The sequence below is a fragment of the Larimichthys crocea genome, chromosome XI, assembly GCF_000972845.2.
Source record: "Larimichthys crocea isolate SSNF chromosome XI, L_crocea_2.0, whole genome shotgun sequence".
Classification (NCBI taxonomy): domain Eukaryota; kingdom Metazoa; phylum Chordata; class Actinopteri; family Sciaenidae; genus Larimichthys; species Larimichthys crocea.
Genome location: NC_040021.1, coordinates 12677493 through 12691529, shown reverse-complemented (window position 1 = coordinate 12691529; position 14037 = coordinate 12677493). Strand labels below are relative to the sequence as shown.

The 14037-nt window shown below is 42.2% G+C and overlaps 1 protein-coding gene across 1 annotated transcript in view; it reads left to right on the top strand.

Moving 5' to 3' along the window:
* Positions 1 to 14037, top strand: part of nbas (NBAS subunit of NRZ tethering complex) — a 152381-nt gene that overhangs the window by 5343 nt on the left and 133001 nt on the right. The window contains exons 6-15 of the mRNA XM_027283961.1: positions 459 to 502; positions 4747 to 4880; positions 6230 to 6363; positions 8114 to 8212; positions 9963 to 10101; positions 10188 to 10253; positions 10375 to 10503; positions 10838 to 10901; positions 11377 to 11570; positions 13669 to 13944. Of these exons, the coding sequence (XP_027139762.1) occupies positions 459 to 502; positions 4747 to 4880; positions 6230 to 6363; positions 8114 to 8212; positions 9963 to 10101; positions 10188 to 10253; positions 10375 to 10503; positions 10838 to 10901; positions 11377 to 11570; positions 13669 to 13944 (1279 nt within the window). The remainder of the gene's footprint in view (positions 1 to 458; positions 503 to 4746; positions 4881 to 6229; positions 6364 to 8113; positions 8213 to 9962; positions 10102 to 10187; positions 10254 to 10374; positions 10504 to 10837; positions 10902 to 11376; positions 11571 to 13668; positions 13945 to 14037) is intronic.

Sequence of the window (14037 nt, the reverse complement as noted above, 5' to 3'; positions counted from 1 at the left end):
GACTGTTTCCCCCTTTGACCCTTTGTGTAATCGAAAGTCATTCCCATGCATATATCAATATGTAAAACATGTTTCTGTTGTCCCCCCCACCGAGACAATCAAGTCTCTCCACTTAACGCTCCAGCTCGACGTTGTGGGTTTCTCCTGTGTCCTTTGTTCACACTGCTGTTGTTTAATCACAAAGTGTTTTATAGCCTTGCTTCATGGCATTAGTTGGCGTGAGTGGGTGTTAAGTCAGCTCAAGGCCTTATCCACTGAGCTCTGTTAAGAGTCTGTCTAAACACTACTCTCTCTCAAGGCCCTGTCTGCTTGATCCATTGAGCTACTTCAATTGGCAGGCTATCAGCGGCTGTTATAACCCACCTTACACCAGGTCATATAGGGCTTTGGTGTGTGTGTGTGTCCTTGCTGTGCAGCGTAATGCAAATTGTGTGTGTGTGTGTGTGTTTTATCCTCAGGTCTGTGCGAGATGACTTTGGCTCAGTCATTGGGAAATGCCAGGGTAAGACCCTCCCTCTCACTGTTTTATCAATCACACTCTGTAGTTTATGGTAAATGACATGAAATCATCATGACTCACTTCACTAAACACCCCATTTGCTCTATGAATGTGCTTGTTACTGTTGTGTAGTATAGTCGTTGTAATGTCCCTGTGCTTGTAGCCCTTCATGATGATCTTGGGGAGTTATGGTGTGTTTGTCCTTGCACTGTGCAACGAGCGGCTCAGACAAATTGTCTGTGAGAATCCAACACAAGACAATAGTAACAGAATTAGATCTGGTCCATAAGGCTGAAAGTATTATCGCACTACAAATAGAAATATGTTTATGGCAAATGTTCAGTACAATGAAGCGTTTTACTGTCAAACTTGAAATCAGAAACATTAAGTAAATAAAAACGTTAGCACCTGTTTGTTAATAATTAATGAAACTTTGCTTCAAATCACCAGTTTAAACAACAGCATTTTGAAAATATACAAATTAAGCGTTTATATTGTCATGGTACAGTTCTGATGGAAGCTAATAGAAAATGATATTGAACTTTCTGAAGTCATTTCATGTTTCCTCTGTATATTTACTGCTCTAAATTCTGAAATGTGAAATGTATGTAGTGGCCTCATAATGGAACAAAACAAAATCGTGTCCATCGTATTTACACTACTGTCTGCTAACAATCCCACAATGCAATGTGTCACATTGTATAATAGCGTAAATAAGACACATGCAGTACCACACCTGTCAAGATGTAAAATGATGATGATTCCTGACTGTACAACAAGTCTGATTGGTCAACTAGACATTTAGAATGTGCTCAAGTCAGTATTACTAAAAATACCCTAAGTACAAAAATGTGAATTTCGGAAATGATTACATCTATCTTCAGTGTCCGACATCTCAATTCATCTCTCACTTCAGAGTTGGGCATTTAAAAAATGGAATGATCTGAGCTTTGTCACAAGACAAGAGAAGCTCACGTTTGACTGTTTCATACTCAATGAACAGGCTGTTTTTGACATCTGTGGTGTTTATTAACCAGTGGTCTTAGTATCTACAGATGTGTTAGTGTGTCTGAGCGTACATATCTGTTTGTGAATACATCTGCTTTAACTTTGTATCACAGAGAAATATCGACCATGGCGGCTAATTGGAATGTGTGAGGGACAGTGTGAACAGCAACTCAGATAATCACCACCGTCCCTCAGCGCCACTCATTAAACTCAGCCTTGTAGTGGCTGATAAAGATAAAAATAAATAGCCTTGATTGTTTGGTTAGCTGCTGCTCTGCTCTGTTGGTTTTTTGTTGCTTTAAATGTGGTGAAGGCCAAACTTTCTGTTTGAGAAGTTGAAAAATTTAACACACTTAGATGTTTTAAAAAAAAGGTTTATTGAAATCCTTTTTTTTATTATTGTAGTTTCTTTGTCTGTTTTTACTTAAAGCTTCACTAATCCAAATGTATGTTTTAGCAATAGATCAAATCCCTGTGTGGAATGTAAAAAGGGTTGTTTGTAGTGATGAACCTACAGAGAATTTGGTGCAATGCTGTGCATTTCTGTGTCTTTCAGCTCATTCAGACCCAGGACTTTATTGTTCAGTTCACTGTCACCGCTCTCGTCAGCTCTAATTTCAGCAAAAAAAGTTTGATAAAAATCACTGTACGCTCCCTACACAGAAGCAAAAATTAGGCAGCCATATGTGATCAACCCAAAAGAGAACTAAAAGGACAGTGGACGTTATCAGGTGGTTAGAGAAATGAGATCTAATGTTGCTCTATATGCTGGTTGTGTAAAGGTTAGCTCACATTATCACCATGGCAACTTTATAAGGTGATAAAATTATGTTACTTACTTTTGAAAGTAAAAAAAAAAAAATCAATGTAGGTTTGCAACTTTGGAGCCACTACATGTCGACTTTACATTTCTAACCTTTGACACTCCATAGTGATGGTGATCCATAGGAAACCAGATGAATTGGCTGAAAGCTACAGCTCGACTGCACCAGCTTCCACCAGGATTGTTTCATATCTCTGCAGTGAAAGCCATCACAGTCATTTGAAAAAAGCTATTATCACAAAAGGTCTGAGCTATAGTGCATCACTTTAAAGAAAAAAGAAAAACAGGAGTGTTCTTCAGAATTTCAGTTTTTTTTTCTTCTGCACATACACACTGTTGCAAGAGTGAGTGTAACTTTAGTAGGTTTTGTCAGTATCTCCACTACTCCTTTCTCACATTTTTTCCCCTTCATTTTCGTAATCTTTCCTACCCCTCCTCTGTCTCTCTCACACAAAATATTTGTTCTGCTCTGGCTAGCCGTCATTGTGGGCCGTTGTTCTAATGGCTCATAGTGTGGATAACAGTAGCCCCTGGGCCCGTGTAAACCCCGGCCTCCCTCCTCTTTTTCCATTCCATTCCATCCCTCCTTTTTCATTTTCCTTTTACTTCATTTCATTTCACGGAGATTTGTCCTAATGGATTTTGCTGTGATCCTGCCTTCAACGGCATTTGCTTTTAATGGAGGAGCGTGCGTGCGCGTGCGTTACTGCCTCCTTTACTTGCTCGTGCGCCCCCGTGTGCGCGCATCCTCTCCCGTGCGTGAACACGTCAGTGCATCCACACCTGCGTATCACTCTCTGTCTCTTTTCTCTTTCCCTGCCCTCCCACCCTGTCTGCTCCTGTTACGCTGGAGTCATCTCCCAGCCGTGTACATAATTCATAAGTGTTGAGCCCTGATAAATGTATCTGTGGGGCTTTAGATAGAAGGGTGTAATTCTCCCCAACTTCTGCCCCCATCATCGCCAGGAGAAAAAGAAAAGGGAAAAAAATAAAATAAAATCAGGACAGTAGCATCCAATTTTCCAACTCCCCCAAAAAAGCCATCTATGTGGAAATGGAGCCCTCTCAGCCGCAGAACAACATACTGTATACAATTCATAATGGGAGCGAGAGATAGGAGGGGAGGCAGTATGAAAGTGAAATAGAAAAAAAAGATTCAAATAGGAAGCTAAACAACAAAAAGAGAAATGCCGACTACCTATGGCTCTCATAATGGCTCCATGTTCTTGTCTGTTCCTCCTCAGCCAAGAGTCTCAAAGGTGTGTTAAATCGCCTATTTCCTGAGGTGCTCTCTGATACTTAGGCCTTAAAATTTGGGGAGCTATTATTTCTCTCTGTGGGTGCCAGATTCATTGTTTCTCTCTCTCTCTCTCTCTCTCTCTCTCTCTCTCTCTCTCTCCTTCTGTTTGTCTCGCCTCCCACTTCTTCCCTCCGTTCTTCATTTAAAATTCTAGTCATACAATATCCGACGCCTCCATTCGTTTGCGGTATTGCCCACCAGGGGTTGCAGCAGCATTCCTCAGCCAAAAAATTCAATACAATAAACGCCGATAGCTCTGTTATGTGATATCAACAAAAACATAACTTCCTTTTCATAACTTTATTGCTTAGCAGACACAGCGCCCGTGGTGGCATATTATATTTCATGCTGTCTCCACTGCAAAAAAACAAAACAAAAAAAATCTAACCCTTAGCTGAAGGTTGTCTTTAATTGTACGTAGCACCTAAATATTCTATTCAAGCTTTCTTGTACCCACTACATAGACATTGTGCACATGTTTGTACAAGAGAAGTCCCATTCACCCTCTCATACTATTGAATGTGTATCAAATGATCAGGTATTCAGAACAGACTCTGAATCAGAGAGGCCTGCCAGCTCTTCTATCAGAGGGAAGTATGACAGCGAAGCCTTGAGAAAGTGCCAGCAGGCAGGGATGTGCTTTATAACAGCGATATGGTTACACTCACAGCACTGCTGAGCCAGCAGATCGGTAAAACAGTAGCCTATACTTCAATAAAAGCTGGATTTATGATCTCCGTTCTCTCCCCCACCCCTTTCTCTCTCTCTTTTTTTTTTACTCACTCCACATTTCCCCTCTTCCCGTCGTGCGCACGTCACAGTGTGTGTGTGTGTCTTCGAGAGACAATTATTGAGATGTATTACTCGAGCTATCCTTCATAGATGAATTGGATAGGTCCTTAGACACACTGTGTTGATGTATGGCATTAACTTTATCCTTCTTCTCCCATCTGTATTCATTATCGGCACACCAGTGAACACCAGGGATTATTCGCAGAGAGTTTTCTCATTTGGCTTAATAAGAAATCCTTAGCTCCCTGAATCTCTTGACATTCTTTTTTTTGTTTGTATGAGCTTTTAAGTCTTTTTCTTTTTTGTCTTTTTAATCTGCTGCAGTGCCCAAGGACCCAAACCCCCAGTGGCGAAGGGTGGCATGGAGCCATGACTGCACCCTCCTGGCCTACGCCGACAGCACTGGCACCGTGCGTCTTTTCGACCTCATGGGCAGCGAACTCTTTGTCATCCCGCCGGTAATGACGCCTCTTTGACGTCATCAAACACCCCCTTTCCCCCCTCCAAGCTATCCTTAACTTCTTTTCTTTTTTTTCTTGTGCATGCATTGATACTAATTATAAGTGATTAGGCGTAACATATGGAAACCCAGCATTCACTTGGCTTCTTTTCAGTATTCTCTCCATATTTTCCTCAGATGATTGGCTCAGCTGCAATATGTTGCATCTAATGTGAATTAATGTATACATTTTCCTTAATTTATCATGGGAAAGGACTGTACAGTTTGATTCTGTTCTCATCAGACAGATTATAAGTTGGGTAAATGGAATTTCTCATCCTGACAAAATGATAATATGCTAACAGATTTGACTGTATGTGTAATTTTGCAGTGAGTTAGAAGGATTCAGACGTTCATAATCTTGGCTCCAGAGACTGGTTGGGCTATGTTCTGGTTTTCACTACAGTACCTACTGCACACTTTGAGCTGCCTGTCACTTTTTTTTGGATCTCCATGTCAGACACCCTCTGTTCTCTCTTTGTCGGCCATGCCTACTTCCTCATGTCTCTTTGCTCTTCTCTTCTCCATCCTCACCGCCTCCTCTCTTTAATTTTTCACACACGTGCCGCTCCCTAGATTCCTCCTCTACGTCTTTACCCCTCATCTTTGCATGTCTGTCTCTCAGTACCTATCCTCGCGCTGCCATTCCAAGTCCATCTGCTGCCACCATCGCCTCGCTTTAATGCCCTCTGTGTGCTACGTATTATCATTCCCACATTTCTATCCATCATTCCTTCCATTCCTCCATCAGCACTGTCAGAGACGATGAGCGCAGACACTCCCCAGCCACACTCATCTGTCATATTCATTCCTTTAGTGTGACTCTACTTTGTTACAGCATGTGTGTCTACACTTACGCCAGCACCCCCACCCCTTCTCTGCTGTACTGTTTCTCTTGTTTGTCACTGTTAAGTGCACACACCGCTGCTATTTCTGGAGGGGAGGATAAAAAAAAAAAAGTCAATTTGACAGAGAGTATGCATGGATGAAAAAAATTAAAACCTGCTCATCATCCCTACCTCCCCCATCTCTCTCTCTGCTTTCTGTCTCTTTCACTTTGTCTGCCTCTTATCTTTTGTTCCCTGCCGTCCCCGTCCCGTCATTTTCTTTCTTAATCTTTTTTTTTTTTATGTTCTTTAACAAACCCATTTGTGGTGATGTACCTTTTTTGTTGTTTGCCCTTGTAAAAACTTGGCAGGGGCACACATTGATAGATCATTTTACATATTCTTTTGATTTCTTCTCGCTCTTACATCACTCACTATCACACCGTAATAGACTCTTTCTCATGTCTCTCTCTTGATCCAGGCGGTGAGTTTTCCTGGGGATTTCAGTTGTGCTGTGGCGGGCCTCATCTTCCTGGAGTACACGGCCAGCGCCCAGTGGTCAGCAGAGCTGCTCGTTATCACGTACGGAGGCGGGCTCAAGAGTTACCTAGTCAGGTGAGAAACAAAAACTCTTCACGAATACACCTAAAAAAATAACAGATCATAACTTTGATCTGTTCATCTTTCTCTTCAAAACTCATGTCAACTTCCCTCAATACTTACACTTCGACTCTCACTTCAAACCCTTTCAGGTCTCACGTCTTCACCATTAAACTACTTTTACACAGTTTTATTGATCTTACACCTACATCTTGTCAAATGACATCATCTGTACCAGCACTAGTTCCTTTCCAGATTTCCACTTCAAGCGACGTTACCTGCTCAATTGCTCACCTACACTTCCACTTACATTGCCACATTTTTTTATTTATATTTCGACCTCAGCTTCCACTTCAAGTCTAACTTTTTAAATTTAATTTTAAATATTTTACCTGTTAAATTTGAGTGTTGAGTCTCTAGCTGTTCAATTTCTGAAGATTTCTCTTTATTATCATCCGATTTAAATGCATATACTGTATATTCTAAACTCTACAGAAAATTGCACCATATTTGTGATATGATTTGATGCTGCATCCTTGCTTATTTATAAATGTTAGGGGGTGGCGATACCTCTCTTTGAATACCAATTCCCCTGCTTACCAGTCCTTAAAATACACTTCCTGAGTATTTGATTAATGATGACATCTGAATTTTGTTTGCACATACTTGCAAAAGTCTCCTCGCGTGCTTTCCTCATGGCTGCCCGCACCTTCCCCTTTTTTAATACAGAGTTATTTAATATACCATTATTTCAGAGATTTCACGTTTAATTTTGTATGATTGCTGCAGTCACATCAAGCCCTGGCGCGTAACCCCTTCAAGACACGGGATGAGATTGTGCCTGCGGGATGAATCTTGATCAGACGACGTCCTGCGCTCTGTGACTTCCCTTCAGTCCTGTGTGCATAGTGATGTTTGCCGAGAACGGGGCGAAAATGCTGATTTATTTTTGTATTACAGACAGATAAATAGTGCTTGGCTGCCTTTGAAGGCATCAGGGGTGTGGGTATATGTGTGTGTGTGTGTGTATTTGTGTGATGAGGTAATTAAGATGTGGGAGACATTTGCACCAGATTTACTCTGGAAGTGCTGGCTTGTAAAGGTTCATTTTCAGTACGGAGCTCTTCCTCTTCATATGACTGCATTCCAATATTGTCGCTCAAACACTTTGAATTAGAATTTCAGAATTATAGCTGAGCCTTGACAGTAAGTCATTTCTCTGACTCTCCCTCTCGCTCGGTGCCACTGCTCCTTTATATATGTGTGTGTGTGTGTGTGTGTGTGTGTGTGTGTGTGTGTTCACATACACACAACTTCTATACTGTGGCACAAACACCTAAAACGTCTGGAGGAAGTTGAACTGTGGGCATCTTTCAGCTATTTCCCTTGTGCTCTTCTCTTTTACTCCTTCTCTTTATACAGTTTACTTTGCAAGCAAACGCTTCCCTCGTGAGATACCCCCCCCCCACACACACACACACAAAATTACCCAACATTTTGTCTAGTACCAATCTAATTTAGATTGCCCACTTAGATTAGATTATATATTTTGCTATGTCTCATTTTAATTGCAGCTGGGATTTAAATTGCCTTGTCATCCTCCCCCGAAACAGCTTTGTCGCATTAACATTTTGCATGCAAGTGTTTGTGTTTGGATTGTTTTTGTGCCAGAGTTCATTTATAGGTGACTCTCTCTCTCTCTCTCTCTCTCTCTCTCTCTCTCTCTCTCTTTCTCTCTCTTTCTCTCGCTCCCTCTCTCTCTCAGTGTGGGAACCAATCAGAACTTCCAAGAGAACCACAGCTTCAGTTTCTCCGCTCACTACTCCCACGGCATCACTTCGGCTATTTACCACCCTGGCCACCGGTAAGTTGGTCTCTGCCAACAATCTGACACCCCATCGACCTCGAGTGCTTGTAGAATATAGTAAAAATAAATGAGTATTTTGAAAAATGAACATTTCTGCCAACATCTAACTTTTAATCCATCAGTGGCAGCGTAATTAATTCCTGTAGCATTCACAGGACAGACATTTTTATTTTTTTTCTTGTGGCCTTCACAATCCAAGCCTACTTCTATTAGAACAGTGTTTCATCAAGAGTGTTGTTCATCCATTTATATTCAGACAAACTTATAAATCCTCAGAATAAATTTAAACCCACTGCCGATGATGCCACGTAGAGCTTATATATCTGCATTTGAAAATAGTTCCGTGATTTCAAACGCTTTCATCATTTGATGTCTAGGGGCAAGTATACTCCAACTTGTCGTCAGTATGCTCCTTAATATGTATTATATCGATAACGTTGCAAAAACATAGAGGTTACTGCAGTACAGATAACTTTAACTTTATTTCAGTGTGAGAAAAGTTGGTCTGCAGTCAGATTTTTATAGGTAAAACGTTCTGAACATGAACATAAATATCAGGCGAAGAAGCAGTAGTAAATTATACAAGGTTCTCATGCAGACATTATTGCACATGCATAAGATGTGACATTATGGAATGGGGCCAAGGGGCTTACTCTGGAATAAATGAGCCAATCACTTTAATGCAATACCTGCAGGAATCGACTATAGCGGTCCAAAATGTCATTGGCCTTCTTCACTGCGTAGCATTCAAAGGTTTCGGTTAATTAAGTCTCGTGCACACCCCCGTGACCTTAGTGTTTTCACCATGCTCCCCCAGTCTGCTACAAACCAGATTTAGTTTGGCTGGTGAAGCTTAGTTTGGCAGCTTAATGAATTTTGGCAGCTACTGTCAAGTGTTTGCCAACTGATAGATGAGATGAAACTTTAATGATCCCTGTGTGAAAAGTGGGTCAGCAACAGAGAGAATAGGATAGCGATAAGAGAAATGCAAGGTGAGAAGCTGGATATAGAAAGAACGGTTTCAACAGCTGAACATACATATGAAAATAACGAAGCAGGTTCAAGTAGACACTATGGAAGTGTTGATCAGTAACAGTCTTAAATGACGTGGTGCACAGATGGGATTACAAATATTCACAAATGTTTCCAGATGTGCAGGTAGACTTAGTGATCTTTCTATGATCACAATTAGAGTTAGCATACCGCATGTATGTGCTGAATATGCAGATGTGCATCAGGGAGGCTATAAGCAGTGCAAGCATCTGTTTTTAATGAAACCTTTTATGACAGAAAAAGTGGCTTATGGCAGATGAGAGCTACCGTGTTAACACAGAAATTAGCTTTCCATCAGTGTACAAACTCACCCTCAGCTCTTGGTGCTTCCTAAATGTCTAATTTCGCTGCACCAGGGGGCAGTGTTGAGCTGGACAGCTCTGCTTCATCCACATCTCCCCCCTCAGAGTTCCTGACCATTGTCTCATCTGCTGCGTTTCACTGCATGGAGAGACTCACAGATCACTGTGGTCATTGTGGTATTGTTTGTGTCTTATCTGCACTTGGTCATTGATTCACCTTTTGATAAATAACTTTTTAATCCACTGCTTTGCTGAATGGCACTTCACTGATACCCTGGCTTGAACCCAGTCAGGAGGATGACCTCGCGGTGACCACCTTAATTCACTGTCCTTGTTGTGTCAGCACACAATCACGGAGGTGCTAATTATGAGTACGTGTGCTCGTTTGTCAGGTTGCTGCTGGTAGGGGGATGTGAGTCGGGGGATGACAGTACGTCCAAGGCCTCTTGTTATGGGATTACAGCCTGGAGGACTCTGTCTGGCTCGCCACACTACAAGCAGGTCACCAGCTATGAGGACGACGTGAATCCGGTGGGGAGACTACATGCATGTTCATGCCCAGTTGAATCAATATCTAACACACATAACACTTAATATTGTCATCTATGCTGTGTTAGAATCAGAAGAGAGGTTTCCTTAAGATCCCCAGCTTCAGATTCTTTTCCAGACAAGGAGATGAAAAGGTAACACGGCCCTCTTCTTTCCATTTACCTCAATTAAAAAAAATGAGTGCTTTAATGGGATGGATCTGGCAACCGTTCTATTGATTTAAAGAGATTATATGCTTGCATTTGTCATGTCCAGGATGGTGTATTCCGCATGAGTCTGAGCCCCGATGGCACCCTACTGGCTGTCATCCACTTCTCTGGTCGTCTGTCTCTCTGGGACGTCCCTTCCCTCAAACAGAGGGCCACATGGGGCCAAGACCAACAGGTACGCCTCGAAGCTGCTTGTGTTTACGTGCTCATGCTCAGTGTATGCATTGCTGGTAATACTGTGTACGCTAGATGCTTGACTGACTGTATTAAAGTAATCTCTGAGTGTGTGCGTGTGTCCCATTAGACAGTAAGCGATGTGGCTTAGGGAGAACTTATATTTGCAGAATGTTTAGAAGGTTTATGCAGTGTGTGTGTGTGTGTGCGTATGTTCTGCTTCATCGCTGGTGTGTAAACAGGGTTAGCAGATTAATTTCTACACCCCTTCCTCTCTCTCTTCTTCCTTTCCTCTATTCCTCTTTGGTGTCTCCATCCTTCGGTCCTCCCTGCAGCCAGGATTTGAGGAGATCAACCCAGAGTGGAAGACATCGCTGGAGAGAAGGAAGAAAATAAAAGGTAGCTTGGCCTGAAGGGCTGGAGAGAGCCGACTTTGTTGCTGACACAGCAGTCCAGGCTGGATACAATTTAATGATCTTTGACATGTCTTATTCACTGAATTATACAGTTATTTAGACGTACAAGTATATAGTGTGTGCTAGACTAGCAAATATTTTTCTCCTTCACAGTGTCCACGCTTGTGAGTGTGTGTTTCTGTGTGTATGCCTATTTGTCTGCCTTTTTTTTTGACAGTTTTGGGCCAGTAGTGATGACAGCTGTGACAGCTTGTGTAAGCAATAATCTGTGAGAGTCCTCATCTCATGCATGACAGGAGACAGATATGCCCACATGTGTAAAAATGTCCAAAAACACATGAGTATGTGATCCCAAAAGATGGGACCAATAAGTGTAATTGTAATATAGATCTCTATCAGATGTCCTCTCCCCTTTCCTCTGGTGTGTAACCACATGTCCCTCCATTTACCTGTCCCAGATAAGGAGCAATACTACCCACTGGTGGATGTGAACTGGTGGAGTGACAACGTGTTGATTCTGGCTCGCTGCTCCGGCTCTGTCACCGTCTCGTCCGTCAGGACACTGCGCAACCTACTGGGGAAATCCTGCGAATGGTTCGAGCCCTCACCTCGAGTCACCGCAGCACACGACGGGGGCTTCCTCAGCCTGGAGGTAAATGTCAAAACAGTGGTATCCATGTGTGGTTAAGTAAACAGACAGAGAGAGTTTGTCGGTTATAGAATCGCATGCAAGACTCATGTCAGCATCTTTTAGTGCTAGTCATGGATTATAGATGTTGGAATATTATTTTCATTATAGACATATTACATTTTTACATTTTTACATCTATTTTCTAAACTGCAGTACAGGGATGGAGCCTGACCCAGCATGCAATGGGGCGAAAAAAGGAGAGCAGACTAGACAGGGGGATATTTTGGGGATTTTTTTGTCCATGTAAGTCCATGTAACGGCAATTCTGAGATTTCTTCCAGTATACATTAAATACGTTGGAACAATATATTACTGAAGTGTGGAGTTAGAGATTAAAACAGTGTTTCAACAGTTTTCAGTCCAGGATTTTTCGGGCGGTCCTATGGGGTGGCTCGATGACAGGCCACCCTGAGCATGCCCCTGCACCCCTAGCAGAGAGATAGAGATGAAGTCATCTCGCTCAGAGTGTTTCAAAGTTAGTCATGTCACTTTCTGAACTCATCTGACACGTTTCAGTCACTTTAAAACTGCAGCTTGACTGCTCCCATGAGTAGGCGCGGCTTCAGCATATTCAGTGGATACCTCCCCACACAGTCCTGGAGCTGAGAATACTGCTCATTTATTTTTTTCCTTTTTTTGACACCTAATTTCATAAATTTGTCGATATTTTAAATTCAATTTTGGCTGTGTGGTTAATAATACTTTTTTCTTTGGTCTGTCAAACTCAGAAAACAAATTTATTCTTACTTTATACATACTTTAAAGATTTAAACCAAAAATGCTTTACCAGTACAAAGGGTTTTTAAGCACAAAGGTAACACATTGATGTATGATGAATAGATTCAGATGTGGTTTTTTAATGGACAAAAAAAATGTTAACCAAAAGTCCTCTGTGATTATATTGTTTAGTTTGTTAACATCAGTGTGTATAATGGCACAAGCATGTTGTGATGAAATCTATATCCCTGCTGCTTTATCCCCCAACAAAGACCCTGATATTGGTCTGATTGCATAGAAAGAGTGTGTGAGAGAGATTTCTTTACCAGCCAGCTACCAACTTTTTGGAAAGGTTTCATCAGCCTGCTTCGGCATGGAGTAGCTGCATCAACAGCTGAGGGTTTGTGTGTGTGTGTGTGTGTGTGTTGAAATGTGTGCTGAAATTACCTTGAACACCTGGCTATGTATGAGAACGAGGCTTGCACTGCGTAAACACCTCCACACATGGAATAATGTGACCTTGCCTGTTTATGATGATTTTTTATCTTCCTGCGTGTAACGGGGTGGTGTAGTGCAGCATTACGGAGGCAGCCTCAGCCTCACATTGATTAACATTTTTACAGGTGCTAAATGTTTCATAAACCCTGGCTGTGAGTGCCTTTGCTAGCGTTTTTCTCTTGTGAGCTCAAACCCAGAGGGGCATCTCTACACAATATGAGGCTGCAGCATGCGGATGAAAAATGGGCAAATAATATTCCCCCAGCTGAGGCAATCATGAAACTAGAGAACAGGGCAAGACAAGTCCAAGAAAGTACTTTGGACAGCTTGGATTTAGATTTTCTATTGAGCAGCTTGACCTTGCTGCTGTTTTGTGTTGTAGACAGCCTGCTGATCTGGCATCAGGGCGTTAAATTGAGTGTGTTTACCAGCCTTAAGCACAGCTGTATGTGTAGACTGTGCTGCATTGAGTTCTATGCTTCAATCTTCATTCAACACTTCCTGCTGGCAAAGAAGTGTCCATGCTCAGCATCAAAAAGTCATTCTGGGCAAAGGCCGTAAATCTGACAGCCTCAATCATCGGGAATGGAGCTTCTCATGTTTTGCAGCCCTCACTTTACGATTCGGGCCAACAAGACAGCTGTGTTTTATTAAAAAAGACAACTGCTGCTTTATGATCACTTTCAGGCCATGTGTTAGCAGTATAATTCAAAGTTATGTTTAAATCACTTGCGTAGTTATCGTTACTCTTGTTCATTTTTTAATGCTCCTCTACTTTTTTTCTTGGTCATCTCTCAGTTTACCTCCATCCCATCTGTAATGCTCTACTCTATGTTATTCACAGTGTGAGGTGAAGCTGGCTCAGAAGCGTGGGCGCCTGGAGAGCAATCTGAGTGGCGGGGCCAGCGAGGATGAGGAGGGCGACGATGGCGGAGACTCTGACTCAGACGATGAATCCTCAGCCAAAGCCCGCTACTTTGGCTACATCAAGCAGGGCCTCTATTATGTAACAGAGATGGAACGGTTCGCCCCGCCACGCAAGCGCCCCCGCACCGTAATGAAGAACTACCGTCTGGTCAGCCTGAGGTCAACAACACCGGAAGAGCTGTACCAGAGGAAGGTAGGGGCCTGACACGTCTTGTGAATGACTTGAATCTTAGTCTCAGCATGCACGTTGATACTTAACCTGACTCCCTTGAATCACTAAACTTGT